The sequence below is a fragment of the Carassius auratus genome, chromosome 41 (genome assembly GCF_003368295.1).
Source record: "Carassius auratus strain Wakin chromosome 41, ASM336829v1, whole genome shotgun sequence".
NCBI classification, from domain to species: Eukaryota; Metazoa; Chordata; class Actinopteri; order Cypriniformes; family Cyprinidae; genus Carassius; species Carassius auratus.
The window spans coordinates 25,837,224-25,854,861 of record NC_039283.1 but is presented as its reverse complement, the minus strand read 5'-3'; the positions used below and the strand labels follow the sequence as shown (position 1 = coordinate 25,854,861).

The 17,638-nt window shown below is 36.5% G+C and overlaps 2 protein-coding genes across 5 annotated transcripts; both read right to left on the bottom strand.

Annotated features, from left to right (window-relative positions):
* Positions 1–1,973: 1,973 nt before the first annotated feature.
* Positions 1,974–10,522, bottom strand: LOC113059421 (5-azacytidine-induced protein 2-like). Of its 3 annotated transcripts, none has more exons than XM_026227901.1 (8): positions 10,371–10,522; positions 8,788–9,029; positions 7,487–7,603; positions 7,313–7,412; positions 6,217–6,356; positions 5,293–5,354; positions 4,671–4,801; positions 1,974–4,568 (listed from the first exon to the last, which is right to left on the bottom strand). In XM_026227901.1, exons 2-8 carry the CDS (start codon positions 9,016–9,018, stop codon positions 4,282–4,284), a joined length of 1,068 nt encoding a protein of 355 aa, XP_026083686.1. In that variant the 5' UTR covers positions 9,019–9,029; positions 10,371–10,522; the 3' UTR covers positions 1,974–4,281. The 3 variants fall into 3 exon arrangements, with proteins under 3 accessions (XP_026083686.1, XP_026083688.1, XP_026083687.1); XM_026227903.1 differs by having other exon boundaries at positions 1,974–4,550; XM_026227902.1 differs by having other exon boundaries at positions 10,365–10,508.
* A 907-nt stretch (positions 10,523–11,429) lies between these two features.
* LOC113059420 (nuclear receptor coactivator 7-like) lies at positions 11,430–17,484 on the bottom strand. Of its 2 annotated transcripts, XM_026227899.1 has the most exons (7): positions 17,375–17,484; positions 16,149–16,278; positions 14,832–14,960; positions 14,582–14,734; positions 13,745–13,840; positions 13,040–13,113; positions 11,430–12,064 (listed from the first exon to the last, which is right to left on the bottom strand). In XM_026227899.1, exons 1-7 carry the CDS (start codon positions 17,398–17,400, stop codon positions 11,929–11,931), a joined length of 744 nt encoding a protein of 247 aa, XP_026083684.1. In that variant the 5' UTR covers positions 17,401–17,484; the 3' UTR covers positions 11,430–11,928. The 2 variants fall into 2 exon arrangements, with proteins under 2 accessions (XP_026083684.1, XP_026083685.1); XM_026227900.1 differs by lacking the exons at positions 16,149–16,278; positions 17,375–17,484 and adding an exon at positions 15,044–15,759.
* Between the last annotated feature and the right edge of the window lie 154 nt (positions 17,485–17,638).

The window sequence follows — 17,638 nt, the reverse complement described above, 5'->3', positions numbered from 1 at the left end:
AGTGAACTGAGTCCTTATTTTTTCAGAATAATTCCTCTTTGCCACTTTGATCTCCTTTTCCAATGTGTATTTAGCCTGTTTATACAAGACATTGTCCCCCTTCACGTAAGCATCTTCTTTGGCCTGACGGAGCTGTCTGAGTTTTGCAGTGAACCACGGTTTGTCATTATTGTAAATAAGTTGAGTCTTTGTAGGAATACACATATCCTCACAGAAACTGATATATGATGTTACGGTCTCTGTGAGTTCATCCAGATCGGTGGCAGCAGCTTCAAAAACACTCCAATCAGTGAGGTCAAAACAAGATTGTAAATCCTGCTCTGCTTCATTAGTCCATCTTTTTACAGTCCTTGATACAGGTTTAGCTGATTTTAGTTTCTGCCTGTAGGACGGTATAAGATGAACCAGAAGGTGATCAGAACGTCCCAAAGCTGCTCGTGGAACAGAGTGAAATGCATCCTTTATTGTGGTGTAACAGTGATCCAATATATTACTGTCTCTTGTGGGACATGTAACATGCTGTCTGTATTTTGGCAGTTCACGGGACAGATTGGCTTTATTAAAGTCCCCGAGAATGATTAAAACAGAGTCCGGGTGTTGTTGTTCTGTCTCTGTGATCTGATCAGCGAGTTTCTGTAAAGCTGAGCTCACATGCGCTTGAGGATGGATGTAAACACTGACCAGAATGAACGAGTGAAACTCCCGCGGCGAATAGAACGGCTTGCAGTTAATGAAGAGTGTTTCGAGATTTGAGCAGCACGTCTTCTTTAACACAGTTACATCTGTACACCACCGTTCATTGATGTAAAAGCATGTCCCGCCGCCGCGCGATTTCCCCGTTGATTCTGTGTCACGATCCGCTCTAAACAGATGAAAGCCCGGCAGATGGAGCTGTCCGGAATGGTGTCATTCAGCCAGATTTCCGTGAAACACAGAGCAGCAGAGTGTGTGAAATCCTTATTTGTCCGAGAAAGCAGAAGGAGTTCGTCCGTTTTGTTGGGTAGAGAGTGGAGATTTGCCAGATGGATGCTAGGCAGCGGCGTTCGAAATCCGCGCTTCCTGAGTCTGACGAGCGCTCCCGCCCGCTTCCCCCGTCTGCGCGTCCTGAAGCGCTTGATCAGCGCCGCCGCTCCTCCGATAACAACGTTCAGTAAAACGTCTGAATAATTGAAATCCGGTAAAATATCCTGTGGTGTGTTCTGCCGAATGTTCAGCAGTTCTTCCCTGGTGAAACTGATGGCAGGAATATAACTAAAGACAGGACAAACTAACAAAAACACAAAAACATATGCGGAGCTCGTCACGGAGGCAGCCATCCTGTATCGGCGCCAGACGACGAATGTGTTTCTATACGTTTTCTTCCTGTCTCTGTGATCTTTTGGTCTCTAGATGTGTCTTCTTCCTTCTTCCATGCAATCAGTATTTTTATCACCTGTAGAGTTTTGATCACTACATGAGCAGCACTGAATGATGTGCACTTCCCTCATGTTTAAAGTGAAGTCGGGTCGCACATGTTGACCAGAGCCAGAGCCACATCAACAAAAGATGCTCCTCTTTATAGAGCATGTCATCATGGTGAGTCTGGTCAGAGCGTTTATTTTTACATCCACCAGCGCTGATGGGTGTTTCTGATCAGATCAGCTTTATACGCACACACAGCTAGCGGTTTTCACACTTGATTTAAAAAAGAACTGGCTTCACACACACTCGTATTACTTAAATAGTGTACGTACATTTTGTTTTTTAAATACAATTAAATACAATTTATTAAATTTTCCTTATTCCCAATTTATTATTATTATACTATTATTTATGTATTTATTTATTAAAACGTGATCTTTAGCTCTAACAAACTATCCCATATCTGATACAATTTATATTTATGTGCAAAGTTACAATAATTACAGAATTTATCACAGAATCACTTCTAACCACATCAGACCTTTTAAACCTTAGACTTGAGCAAGAAAATGTTCACATGAATTCATTTATTGAATATTTACCAAGTTTTCAGGATTGAAAATCCTAAAAAATAATCTACTGTACATTGCATTTTGGTTCACAGATCTGTTGCAGTAAAGCCGAACATGTTTCATGTCAAATCAAACTTCAAAAATGTTTACAGAAACACAAGTTTAGGTAATTATTCCTGTCGCTACAAAAAAAAACAGTTGAACCCCTGAAGTAACAAGCTCTACTTCCATAAGGTTTCACTTCGAAGTGAAAGTTGCTCAGGCTGTCAATGGAGGGGCAGAAACTGTAAAATATCTTCATGTGTGGTCCGAGGATGAAGGAAAGTCTTGGGGATTGCAACAACATGAGTAAATAATGACAGAATCTTAATTTTAAGGTGAACTATCAATCCCTTTAATACCAGATTGTTTCTCAAAGTCAAAGACTATTATAAGTTTTAAACACGCACACATTTTTATTCATCTTTGTGCTTCACATTTTTTAAACCGAACAGAACGCAGTTGGTATCAAGACAAAACATATCACTGTGATCTGTGCAAACACCCATCCGTTGAAGGATTCATCAGTGCACGTTATTCTAAAGGAAAAGAAAAGAAAGCCTTTCAAAACCAGATCCTTTGATTCCTGATGGGTAAAATCACACCTTAATGAATCCTCATTAGATTAGAGAAGTAAAATGGCATGTTTCATTTTGACGTTAAACAGGACTTTAAGAATCTTAAATAGAGCTGCAAGCAGCAATTAAGGAGCCAAACACAACAAAATGAGGAGCTCAGCAAGGCAGCAAGCATCAGAACAACTGCAATGAGTAATTTAAAGATCCCTTCAGTCAAAATGGCAAAAAAATCTAATGCAGTCACTAGTATTATGATGCAATGGATTATCGCTTCTGACCAGTAGGTGGCGCTGTGACCACTGTGACCAAATTGATGTGGTGAGGCCAGTGAGATGAAAAATACTCACATAAAGCTTGTTGTCAATATGTCACAAAAACACACAAAGAAGGTGTGAAGATGATCCAAATCAAATTTGGACAAAAATCGGACCAATTGCCTAGGAGGAGTATGGCTATTAGCATTTTTTACATTTAATTTTATTCCGATTTTTTACCACAAGGTAGCACTGCCCCAAATGTTTTTGGAGTATCTTCAGGGCATGGTGTCAAAGATGCATACCGAGTTTTGTGATTTTACGACAAAATTGAGAAAAATAAAAATGGCCGACACCCAAAAATAGCTAGTTATGGGGTATAATTTGACTGTCGCACCAAATTAAAAGTTAACAGTTTTGTGATTTTTGGACATGCTATTTGACAAATTTGTTGCATGTTATATAAGAATGGTTTGACTATTCGACTTGAATTCCATAAACTTTTTCAAATTTCCTGTAAACTGGAGCAACAGCCAAAGAGGATTTCAAAAAGAAGCAGGTTTTTAGAAAAAATTAAAAATGGCGGGAAAACTTTTTAGATGGAAAATGACATCACAGGGTGCCATCGAATCAGCATGAGCCGAGGAATTAAAGAAATGTTTTTATGTTAAAGGAATTCAAAAATTTTCAGTGAAATTTTAAAAAAGTGTTTTTGCTTTTGCTAGACTTTACGGTTCAAAAGTTATGAGCATAAACATAAATGGATATTTGAGCTGTTGGTGGTGCTACAGGGCTTGTGTTTGTGTTTGAGACTCTAACTTTGCTATGATTAATGCTGAGACTATCCTCCATCTGTGTGCCAAATTTAATCACTCTCCAGCAAGCAGTTCTGTGGGAACCTCAAGAGCAGAGGAAACTAACAGATACCGTTAGTTCTTGGCCCTTAAAAAAGGCAGATCATTTACTACAGAAAGACTTTTTAATATGCAAATAAAAAAAACAAGACTCCGTTTAAAGCAAAATAACTTCCACAAACACATCCACTTCCCACAGAACAGCTCATTTATGGACTAAATCTAAACATTACAACATTGTCTCCTCTGATTCGGGGTTTGAAAAGCTGTATACGGGTATAAAAACACGACAGACGTGTTTCTAAAGAAAAAACCTTCGGGGAGTGTGAGAACTAGTAAAACAATCCCTTCACACCTTCATAATAAAAGACAGGATCCTCTCCGGAGAGATGAACACAAGCTTACAGGATATAATAAATCACAAATATATACGTCAGGATCGTGTCCATTCCAGCGTCCGGCTCTCGGGTGTTTGGCGCCCGCTTGGGTTTCTCCGTCGCACTCTGCTCGAGGTATTTGCTCATCAGGGGTCATCCAGAGAGGGACGTGTGTTAAGGCAGGAAAGGTGCGGTGGGAACGTGACTCAGTACGGTCGGGCCGGGCTCTTGGGCTTGGTTTGGTCCCAGAACAGAGCGTCGCTTGGAAGGGGAGGGCTGGGGAAGGACCAGGAGCTGTCGTCCAGCGAGCTCATGCGCAGCGTGGGATTGAGCCGGACGCCGGGGCTGCCCAGCGGAGCCGGACGAGGGATGGTCCAAGGGTCCTTCAGGTGGTTCTCCTGCAGCGGAGGAGCGCTGGGAGGACGAGGGGCTCTCGCCGGCTCACTGTTCGTCTGCACGTCGTCCAGGCACTGCACTGGAACAGTTGAAGCAGCTGAAACCGACAGCCTCCGGATTTATCACACACCTCAGAAACGCCCACAAACACACTACAGCTACAAAACATATATTTGTTGTATTCTGTGGCAGGTCTGACCTCTTCTGAAGACTGGCGGCGCTGGTCTCTCTCTCATCCTCTTCACCAGCTCCGACTGAGACTGAACGACTGACTGCAGACGAGACGCTTCACTGACGACGTCCTGATACGACTGAACCATGGCCCTCTTCCTAAACACAACACACACCAGGATCACTTTAATTAATAACAGCTACATCTTTATGCTTTTTCATTTGCAATATTGTTACAGTGACACCATGCATTTCATTGACTATCTCATAGCTGTTACAATCACTCCCTCTAGTGGACGCCTGCAGCACTGCACACACACACACACACACACACACAAACACTTGCACACACACACAGGCGTAATGGTTTTTATACTGTACTTAACTGTATTTTCAGTCGCCCCGCACCTAAATCTACCCCTTATAGAAAACTACGTGCATTTTTTGAATTTCATACAATATTGTTTTGTGTGTTTTTTAAGCCTTTAGTTTTACGGGGACACAGGAAGTGTCATCATAAACCATGTTTATGTCGTAGCACCCATGTCATTATACAAATTTGAGTCCTCATGAACAATATAAACCAGTACACACACACACACACACACACACACACACACACAAAATCAGACTGATAATGTGATAAATACCTGATGTCTATCAGAGCTTCATGAGTCTGATCATCATCAACTACACAGTTTTCAGAGACATCCTGTGAAGAGAAGATCATGAGAGAAGCACACATTATATCTTATTCAGATTAGTGGTGGGCCGTTATCGGCGTTAACGTGAGACTCTTATCGGGTGATAAAAAAATATCGCCGTTAATCTATTCTCAAAGTTGTGTAGAGAGCTGGGTCTGTACTAGGCGAGCTATGATGACTTGATAACTATGATAACTAAATGTCTAATATATTACTTTACATATATATATATATATTTTGGGTGTAGGGCGGGTGTAGGGTGGGTGGAGTGCGGGTGGAGTGCAGGTGGAGGGCATGTGGAGTGCAGGTGGAGGGCAGGTGGAGTCCAGGTGGAGGGCGGGTGGAGTGCAGGTGGAGGGCAGGTGGAGTCCAGGTGGAGGGCGGGTGGAGTGCAGGTGGAGGGCGGGTGTAGTGCAGATGTAGGCCGGGTGTGGTGTGGTGCGGGTGTAGCACGGTGTAGGGCGGGTGGAGTACGGGTGTAGGGTGAATGTAGTGCAGGTGTAGTGCGGGTGTAAGATGAATGTAGGGTGGGTGCGGTGCGGGTGTAGCGTGGGTGAAGGGCGGGTGGAGCATGGGTGTAGGGCGGATGTAGGGTGGGTGGAGTGCAGGTGTAGGACATGTGGAGTCCGAGTGGAGTGCAGGTGGAGTGTAGGTGTAGGGCGAATGAAGGGCAGGTGTGGTGCAGGTGTAGTGCGGGTGTAGCATGGGTGTAGGGCGGGTGGAGTGCAGGTGTAGGGCATGTGGAGTCCGGGTGGAGTGCGGGTGTGGTGCGGGTGTAATGCAGGTTTAGCACGGGTATAGTGCAGGTGCAGCGAGGATGTAGTTTGTGTGTAACAGGTGAAGCGCAGGTGTAGCGCAGGTGTAGCACACCTGTCCGGCTCTGCAGAGCTTGTGCAGCGCGTCATTCTCTAACTGTAAGCGTTCCAGATGCTCCTGCAGCGAGTGGATCTTCACTTCACTGCTGTGTTTGTCCACCTGCCAGTAATCTGTGTCGGTCAGACTCTTCATCACTGACACCAGAAAAACAACCGTTCAGTGCAACAGGCCATACTCAATATTCATGATATACTACATATTAATAATAATAACAATTTGATCACATCCTCACAGCCACAATGTGTCATATTTGAAATTTACTTGTTTTAGTACAAATATATTTAGATAAATATTGCTGTTTTTTAAACTACTGTTATGTTAGAATGGAAATAAATATTTGTGTTAATTTACTGAGAAACATTGGGGAAACATTACTTAAACTAGGTTTTTACTGTATGTTAGTAATAGTATTTTATTATTTAACATTAAACTTATAATTTAACACTGTAAGAATATTATTAATCAAATATTATTATATTTAATATATAATATTTTATTTAATAATTTACTGATAAGAAGTGTAAAAAACATGACTTATTTTAACTCGAACCTAGGTTTTTACTGTACGTTAGTAATAATATATAATATTTTACTATTTAACATTAAATAAGACTTATAATTTAGTATTTCAACTATATAATATTCAATAATTTAACCATGTAAGAATGTTATTAATTTAATATTATAACACTTAATAGCATATCATATTTTATTTATTTACTGCAAAAAAAAACCATGACTTATTTTAACTCGATTTTTACTGTATTTTTCTAAGAATATTTAATACATTGCCAGTAAAAAAAAATTAAATATATAATTTATCAACTTAATTATATAAGAATTCAATAGCATAATAATAATATTTTATCCTATAACATACTTAAATAGTATTTTATACTTTAATAGCACTTAGCACATTTTTTTTAAAATAAGAAACACTGCAGAAAACTTTTTTTTACTGAATTTTACTAGAATACTATAATATCCTAGAATAATAGAATATTTGCTAGTAACACTTAATAATAAAAAGGTCATGATTAATGTAATCTAAGGTCATATTAACTAGTAAGATGTAATGATTAAGCGTCACCTTGGCTGGTGTCCATCTCTGATCTGAGCTGCAGAAGCTCCATCTCTTTGGCCTGCAGCTGCTCCATCAGAAGCCTCTCCGAATCCAGCTTCTCCTTTTTCTGGAAGAAGAGACAGACATGAGTTTATCATCTGCAGTCATGAGGGTCTGACCATCGAACACCAGCTGAAGTACCACTTTATTGAGCTCCATCTGCAGGTCCTCCTTCTCGATGTAGATGCCGCGGTACGCACTGAAGGCTTTGTTCACGTACTGCGGTCCTTCAGACGGAGGAGCTTCAGGATGGAAGTGCTGCAGAAACACATGAGAGCTGGATCAATGCACAACTGCTTTCAGTGAACAATGCATGGAAACGCTTTAACAAGAAATAACAATCAAGCTTCACATGTTTTTAACACTTGTGATCCACAGATTTTTATTGTAAATGCATCAACTTTGGTTTACTTAAATAATAATAATAATTTGAAAGTTACATTTAATAACTTAATATAAAAAGAATTATAATACGACAATATGGAAATATTTAATATTGTTCTAGTAATATTTAATGGAATAAAAATTTAACAATATAATAATAATGTTTAATATTTATTATTTCATATAATAAACCTAATTTAACAATTCAGAAATATAATATGTAATGTTTTACTATTGACATTTAATAATCTAACCTTATAAAAGTGCTTTATTAATTCAGCAATACAGTAATAATTAATATTTTACAAGTAACATTTAATAATATAACATAATTAAATATATAATTTCATATTTAACTAGTAGTTTAACAATCTTACATAATAAAAATCATGATCTAATAATATTATAATACTATTTTATATTTTAAAAGTGACATATATTAATTTAATATAATAAAAGTAATTTAATAATATTATAATTACATATTTTTTAATTATATAATAACTTAATTCAATAATATAATATTGTACTAGTGACATTTAATTATTTAACATGATAAAAGAGCTTTATAAATCATCCAGATAGAAATAATTATTATTTTACTAGTAACATTTAATAATATATCAATGTAATAATTCAACAATATAATATTTAATGTTTCACTACTGACATTTAATAATTTAATGTAATAAAAGTGCTTTAAAAATTCAGGAATTTAACAATATAAAAAATGTATATATTATTTAATATTTTACTAGTAGTTTAAAAACCTAAAATAATAAAACATCATGATCCAATAATATTATAATACTATTTTATATTTTACAAGTGACATATATTAATTTAATATAATACAAGTAATTTAATAATATTATAATAACTTAATTCAATAATATAATATTTCGTATTTTACTAGTGACAATTGAATAATATAGTAATAGTTTAATAATGCATCAATAGTTCATATTTAATGTGTTAGTTAATATGATAGATTTGTTACAGCAGAAGCTGGAGTGAGTGTCTGAGGAGTTAACCCCTCGTGAGCCGTGTGTTCACACCTTGTCCTCCAGCTGCTTGACTCTGCGGCGCAGCAGGCCGTTCTCCTTCTCCGTGTCTCGGAGTCTCTTCTTGATGTCCTCGTAGGCGGTGACCAGAGCGAAGTGAGACGCCACCGACTCGTCCCCGGGACACATGGACACACGGACACCGGGACACTCGTCCTCGGGCGACACGTACGCCGTCTCATGCTTCAGGATACAGATGTCATCATCCACCGCTGGAGACTCCATCCCACACACATCTGAGACACAACACACACACACACACACTCTTAACAGCCTCACACTCAGAAAATATTCAGGGAAGTAACACTGAGTACAATAAATAATAATATTTTTATTACATTTGTTTTTATAATTATTATAATTTTTCAATTGTACATTATTTGATAATATTTTACTAGTAACATTAAAAAATATTAAAATAATTAAATAATTCAACAATATAATAGTTAATATTTTACAGGTGATATTTCATATATATATATATATATATATATATATATATATATATATATATATATATATATATATATATATATTAAAACTTAATATTTAACAATATAGTACTGTTTAATGTTTTAATATCAACATTTAAAAATAATAATTGTACAATATAATTATATAGATAGCTTTGGCTGTTTTTGCGAGAATTAATTAGTTGCACTATTATTTTATTTATTTAGTGAAAGAAAGTTACAAAAATTCAATGCACAATAGAAAACTATTAATTAATTATTATTTTCTCATTATTATAGACATTAATTTTATTATTGTTATTATTATTATAATAGCGCACCAATATAGATAGATCAAATTAATAATTATTTGCACTATTATTTTTTTATTTATTGAAAGTTTTAAAAAAGTACAACAGAAATATTAGTTAATTAGTTATTATTATATTTTATAATTATTATAAAGATTATTATTATTATTACAGTGCATCAATATAGACAGATGTGTCTATTTTTGATAGATCATAGTTATAATTATTTGTACTTTTATTTTACTTTTTTTTATCAGATAAACAATAAAAATTTAATTAACAACAAAAACAATAATAAATGTTAATTATCATAAAATAAAAAAATACATAAATATAAATACAATTGTTATAATTTTATATAAATTAAATTATAAATTATGATCATTATTTTTCCGAACACATAATTTTGACTGTGCCACATTTTACAAAATGTCTATAAGAAAAATAAAAATAATTTAATTTATTATATTTTCTAACACGGGTTAGATTATTATTTATTATTTATTTTATATGATATAAATTCCAGTGTATGGTAATATATTGTCCTGTATAATAGCGTGAAATACATAAATAATAAAACTGATCTAGTGTAATAAATCATGAGATATCGATACATAAACATATGAATAAAGAGTCAGTTGTCATACAGATGATTTCTGTCTTTAATATTAATTAACTAATACAATAATACTGATCAGTCTTTGCTTAAAGTGAAACAGAAAGCAGCTTTGAAGCAACATGACAACAACAATTATATCCCAACAGATGAGAATCACTCAGATAACCCGAAAAGAATAAAGACACACACACTCACCGGAGACGGTCAGCGGAGAGAGTCGAGCATGACCGAGAACCGAACACAAGTCTGGAGGAGAACACACACAACAACAGAGGCATGAACCCTCCACAGGACGCGACTGTGTCTCTCCGAGCACGGGACTTCCGGCGGAAACAGATCTCCACCACCGCGCTCATAGCCAGACGCGGCGCCTGCAGCAGTTTGTCGCGAGGGGGCGCCAGAGACACACAAATAAATACATACATACATTTGAGTTATATATTATAAATAATACAAACAAACACAATACATTTATAAAATAAATAAAAAATAATAATAAATAAATAAACAGATTTAAAGACAGGCTTTATTACATCAGACTGCTGATTTCATATATAGCTGAATATAAATATAAACATAAAAAATATAATAATATAAATATATAAAATATATAAATTTAAAACAAAGAAACAGAAAAATAAAAATATGTATTAAACTTCATACAAATCATTTTGCATACGTTACTTTTTTAATAAATAGTAACATTTAAAAAAATAACATTTAATAAAAATCCAACTAAAGTGTTGAAAAAGGTCAAGGTCAAGTGACATAGAGTCCGAAAAAAATTTTTTGTGCTACAGTAACTTCTTAAAAACATTATTAAAGACCAGATAACGAACATTCTAGAACTCGTTACTTTTCATAACCTTCTGAGAACATGTCATTATCAACCATTTCATATCGGTCCGACACTACACCAGATATTGCCTGATTTGAGAACTAAAAGTTTATTTTATATATATTTTTTTCTTCAATTAAAGGGACAGTTCAACCAAAAAAATATAATTTTGATTTAATTTCATCTTCCTCGAGTTGTTACTTTATTTCATCTGAAAAGACGATTTTTAGAAGAATGTTGCTTGGAAGTCAAAGGAGCGTGTCGGAAACTTTTTCTTTCTTTTAAAGATCATATTTACATCAATGCATTCAGCAGACGCTTTTATTCATTGTATGTATTATAAACTATAGCTTTGCTCAGTTCATGCATTCTCTGAGAATCCCACGCCGTTGATCACACATGCAACACAAACACAGTTCAATGAAAAACTATTCGTTTTATTAGAAATCCCAGTAAACCCAGTGCTTTACAGACGCAGCGCCAGCACTGCAACACACACACAAACCCCAAACATTTCAACATGTGATCACAGATATTAAATAGAGTAAAAAAACAATAAGCAGTAGTGAAATCACAATTAAACAGCAAAACATTTTCCCACTTTTCCTGAGTCTGACCCAGAAAACCATTCGTAATCGAAGTGCTCTTTGAAGCTGAAGTGCTTCAGGTGTATCAGTAGTACTCAAGGGCTTCGTCTCAAATCTAGTGTGTTGTGTCGTCTACACAGGGCTTGAGCTCTTCCTCAGGAACGCTCACAGTGTCTGGAAATGGGAAGTTAACCCCGAAGCCTGCCTCAACTCGTTTTCTTTCTGTTTCCCGCGCATCCATGTCCTCAGCAGAAGCGCTGAACGAGGAACAGAGCGGGTTCTGTTAAAGTCCCCAGACGAGAACCGACAGCAGAGAAGCGTTCTGAGCTCAGACGAAGCTCCACACCTCCAGATCCTGGACGATGAAGTCGTGATGGAGGCTGAGAGGACGGTTACAGAAGGTGTTGCAGGAGTAACTGGAGCCGCGGTACAGATCCGAGTCCAGCCACAGGCCGAACGGACCCCTGAACACACACACACACACACAGTTATTAAGATGCTCGTCCATGTCCTTTTAATGCTTTTGGCAGATGCTTTAATGCAATGCATTCAAACTGTTTTTAATCAGTTCATGCACTGGGAATCAAACGCCTCACGTTTAAATAATAATTCACCCTCATACTGAACAACTGTTGTTCAATGCTTCCACTGTTAGTTTATATTGCAAACAGGCTTCCATAGTTATGATCTATTTTTAAGCTCTGTATTAAAAAGCATGATCTATTTGAGTTTTTTCGGTAAAGCAGAAGCTCAGATATGATGTAATGTAAGCGATGACGGAATGATTCGTTGCTCAACAGAGATTTATCACACTTCCTCATTCAGAACGCAGAAGCGTAACACAACTTCCCCTTTAGTTCACTAGCGTTCAAATGTTTGGGGAGATTGTGATTTAAAAAATGCTTTCATTCATCAAGGACGCATTCAATTGATCAAAAGTGAGAGTAAAGACATTTATAATGTTAGAAAAGATTCATATTTCAAATAAATGCTGTTGTTTTTTAGTTTCTGTTCATCTGTGATTCCTGAAAAATTAAAATGCATCACAGTTTCCACAAAAATATTGGTCAGCACAACTGTGTTCAACATTGATGATAATCAGAAATGTTTCTTGAGCAGTAAATCATCATATTATTCTGATTTCTGAAGATCATGTGACACTGAAGACTGGAGGAATGATGCTGAAAATACAGCGGAGCATCACAGAAATACATTACACTTTAACACAGATTCACACAGAACACAGATGTTTACATTAGAATAATATTTCACTATTTCTACTGTATTTTTGATCAAATAAATGCAGCCTTGGTGAACAGAAGAGACTCTTTCAGAAACATTCATTGACTGTAATGTGGAGAGTTAATAGCACTATGAATGAGCCGGACGTGATGAAGCTCTGTTTTTGGTTTAACGGTGTGTGATGATGAAGGACTCACCCTCCTCCTCCCATCTGCAGAGAGTCCAGGAATCCTCTCACAAAGTAGGAGTTTTCTCCACTCCAGCGGAAGATCTGCAGAGGAACCAAACACAGGTCAGAACCAGAACCAGAAAAAGAACAGAAACAGGAACCAGAACCGGAACCAGAACCAGAATATGAACCGGAACCGGAACTGGAACTGGAACCGGAACCGGAACCAGAACATGAACATGAACATGAACATGAACATGAACATGAACATGAACCGAAACCGGAACCGGAACCGGAACCAGAATATTAACATGAACATGAACATGAACATGAACATGAACCGGAACTGGAACTGGAACTGGAACCAGAACCGGAACCAGAACCAGGATATGAACATGAACCGGAACTGGAACTGGTACTGGAACCGGAACCAGAACCAGAACATGAACATGAACATGAACATGAACATGAATATGAACCGGAACCAGAACATGAACCGGAACTGGAACTGGTACTGGAACCGGAACCAGAACCAGAACATGAACATGAACATGAACATGAACCGGAACCAGAACATGAACCGGAACCGCAACCGCAACCGGAACCAGAACCAGAACCAAAACATGAACTGGAACAGGAACCGGAACCAAAACATGAACATGAACTGGAACCGGAACCAGAAAACAGAGCCAGAAGAAGAGCAATAACCAGAACCAGAACAGAAGTAAAATACCTGAAACTCGGGACTGAAGCTGTAGAGGAAGGTCTCTCCCGTCCCGTAGCAGAAGCTGCTGACTCTGAACGGATCGGAGGAGAACGCTCCAAACACCTGAGGATCATCACATCCAGACCACATGAATGAGTTAAAACAGGCTTCGTTCTCTTGCACAATATAATACATTTTTGATGTTTCGTAGATTTTTGATTGAAAAAATTAATGCCAAAACAACTTGTATTCTCTTATATATGATTTTTAATCATTTATATTTTTATATAGTCTCTGTTTTAATTAATTTAAATGTTAGCTGAAGTTTTAGTAATTTAGTTAAGTCTATTTTATTAGGTTTTGTTTTGTTTATTGTTTATTGAAAACGAGAAACACTGCCTTGTAAACTAGCTAAATAAATATATTATTTTTGTATTATTATATAACATTATTAATATTATATATTTTATAAAAATTATATAATGTTATTTTATTATACTATTTATTGATATTAATATAATATCATTTTATTAATATGTAATGTTTATATTTTAAATATTGATATTATATTTCATTTAACATTTATTTATTTAAAGTAATCTTTTTTTTATTTATTTTTTTTATGCTATAAAATCATCTGCCAAATGCATAAATGCAAAAATTTTATATATACATTTTATTTAGCACATGTTAAATACTGACCTTGCTTTTTCAAAAAAAAAAAAAAAAAGCTTATAACTTGCAAAATAGTATTGCTTGCTTTATTTGTATTTTCTGAAACTATATCCAGTAAATGCACATGTTCAGGGTTTGCCAGTACTCTGCTGTAATGTCTGGATGAATGCATGAATGTAGAGTCTCCACCTGCTTGTCCGTGTCTCTGATGACCATCAGCACGGGTCTGTCTAACTCTCTCATCTGTCGGTACAGTGTGGTCAGGCTCGTGCCGTGCTCCACCGTGCTGTACACCAGCTTCCAAGAGTAACCCTGCGTCCGTGCCGGCATGTGATTCATCAGCTGTGAACATACATCACACACATCAACCCATGCACCGCACACGTTCATCTAACATTAGATCAGTGCATGCATGGTTTCACTAAAGCCCATCACTGACTCGTTCAAGATGATGCTCTTCCAGAATCTGACTGTGGTGTGTTAAGAGCGGCAGCTGGTCGTCAGACTCAGAGTCTGCGGAGCTGCAGACGCTCGGACGCCGCTTGTTCTGCTGCTTCACGGTGACGATCTGAAGACAAACACAGGAGAAACATCAGTTAATCAGGACGCACATGCACGCTCTGCTCCTCTCTCTGTCCCATCCACGCTCACCTCCACGAAAGGCTCCTCAGATTTATTAGCATGGTATAAGATCTTAATGCAGTGCTGCAGTGGCCTCATGTCGACGGCTGAACGTGAATGAATGTGTTCCACAGCGAGTGAACAGTCAGTTTATACAGAGTTTCTCCTCCTCCATCTCTCCGCCCTCGGCTCACACTTCAGCTGTACTTTCGTTTTAGCAGAAACACGACAGAACAGGAAGATCTTCCAAACATGGTCTGATGATAAAAAGCGTGTCGCTGCTCGCATGAGTTTTTCACTTCCACCCACCACGAGAGACATTCATTCATCAGATCTCTCATTTTAACAATCAGTGTTGTTTTATTAGCTATCTTTGACAAACACTCATGGTTTTATACATATTTTCAGTTTTTGTTTTAATTGTAGTTAAAGTTTTGGTAAAGTATTTTTATTAACATTTTAGTGATGAAAAAGAGAAATGATGCATTGGCAAGAAAATACTCGCAGTGTGAATGCAAAAGCATGTCGAAGCTCGCTTTTAATACATTCATCTTTTCAACACCTCGAGCTGTGAGGGTTTATATTTCTATTAATGCATTTTAGGAGAAACCCGTTCATTAATTTAGTGTATATTCCATGTCTATTAATGTAATGTAAGTTCATTTATTCTAATGATTTTTGTCAGATTTTTCAAATATCGGTCATTAAAGGAATAATCTTGTGCACCATTATTTACATTTTGCTCGAAATTGTCACACCTGAGTTCAAAATGATCAAAATAATCCGATTTAATTTATTTCGACAAGCCAGATACCTTAGAAAAACCAAGTTTAAATTGAAAATCCTTCATTTTACCCATGTGCACAAACATGGTTTCTGTGTCATATAACGATGCTTTTTAATGATTAAGGCTGGCAAATCATAAATATCAAGTGAAACCAATAGCTGTTTCATGAGAAAGCACATCGTTTTGATCTGAAATGTACACTAAATTATATAAAACATGCATTTTATTGAAAGAATGACATCTGAGCCGAGCTGAAACTCTAGAACTACAGTTTTGTCTTTTGCTGTTTCAGTTTTGTTTTGTCCAGGAGAAGCAGAAGAAAATGAATCATGATGCTGAATCGCTCACCTCCCATTGTCTGGAGGCAGAATTACTGAGCAAAGACTCAATCCCACTGAGGAAGTCTCGTCTGCTGCTGGGTTTGCTGTAGATGGTCTCTGGAGACCACTGGACGAAGAACGTGTACAGATGATCGACTCTAAAGGAAGCAGAAAACACAGATGCAATGCATGCAAACCCACAAACTGACCAAATGCATTCAGTCTGACCTTCAGTTCTGCAGAAGCTAAAGCATTTACTCCAGAAATGCATGCTATTACTGGAAGTTAACAGTCAGTGCACGTCATGCTTCAGTTATGTATTGTGCAGACATGCCAGCACATCTGGAAGAGATATTAAATCCACTTTCCAGCTCACAAGAGGGAAGGAGAAAACAATCCAGCATTATCCTAGCACACTGTGTAGGGAACAGTAACAGAAATAGAAAAGAGCTGCTGTTCTGTGCCAAACATCTGCGTAATGTCCTGTGCATCCAAGCCTTTTCTTCATCGTGCAACTAGAAAGAACTTCTGCAAATCTCTTTGACTTCAATGCCATCAAAATAATTCAAGAATGAACTATAATGCATTATAGATGAATTAGATTACATATCTGGAAATAGTTCGTATTAGCTTCATATTAATTCTGTTAAAAACTACACTTGCTGTATTTACAGTGCATGCAATTTATTCCTTTTTTTTTCCACGTTCCTTAAATTTCTCAGAATCCTCTCTTAAATATAAAGGTTTAAAGGGTGTTTTTACAATGATGAAATGTTTAATTTTATCAAGTTCATTAAATATTAATATAATTATTTTTATTTATTTAAATTAGTATCTTAAATAAACGTACTTATTTATTACATTTTATTCTTTTTTCATTATTTTCAATTATTCCAGCCAAAAAAAACAAAACAAAAAAAAAAAAAAAAACAGAAATTTAACTTTGGTTTATTATATTTTATTTTATTTCAGTAAGTGTTTATTTTAGTTCAAGTAAAAATATATATATATTTATTTTAAAAATTCTGACAAAATTTGTAATAAATAGAAAATACATTTTCACTCCGATTTTTGGAAATGAAGACAAGAAATGTGCACAGAACTTAATTCCCACAAAGAAGCTTGCACTGATCAGCTCTTAGTTCTCAATCATTTTCTTCTTATTATGAAGAACATTTCAATAATTTAAGGATCTTCGGTGCAGTTAAAAGAATGTGTGATGTTAACGGTGATTAATAGAAGTGAGTTACTTACTCTCCCACGCTGTACACGACTCCCATGTTGATCAGAAGAGCTGAGACTGAGACTGATGAAGACCGAGGCTCACACACTGTACACACACTCTGAGCTGAGCTTTATACCTGTGTTTGCGGTTACACATTAACTTCAGTCCTAGAGGAAGAACACCAGAAGGAGAGAGCAGCTGCTTCTGAGCACGTTCTGTTTCAGCTCAACATTAAAGACCTGATCAAACACTGTTTACGACTGAATCCTGCAAACACACCATGCTCAGGATTC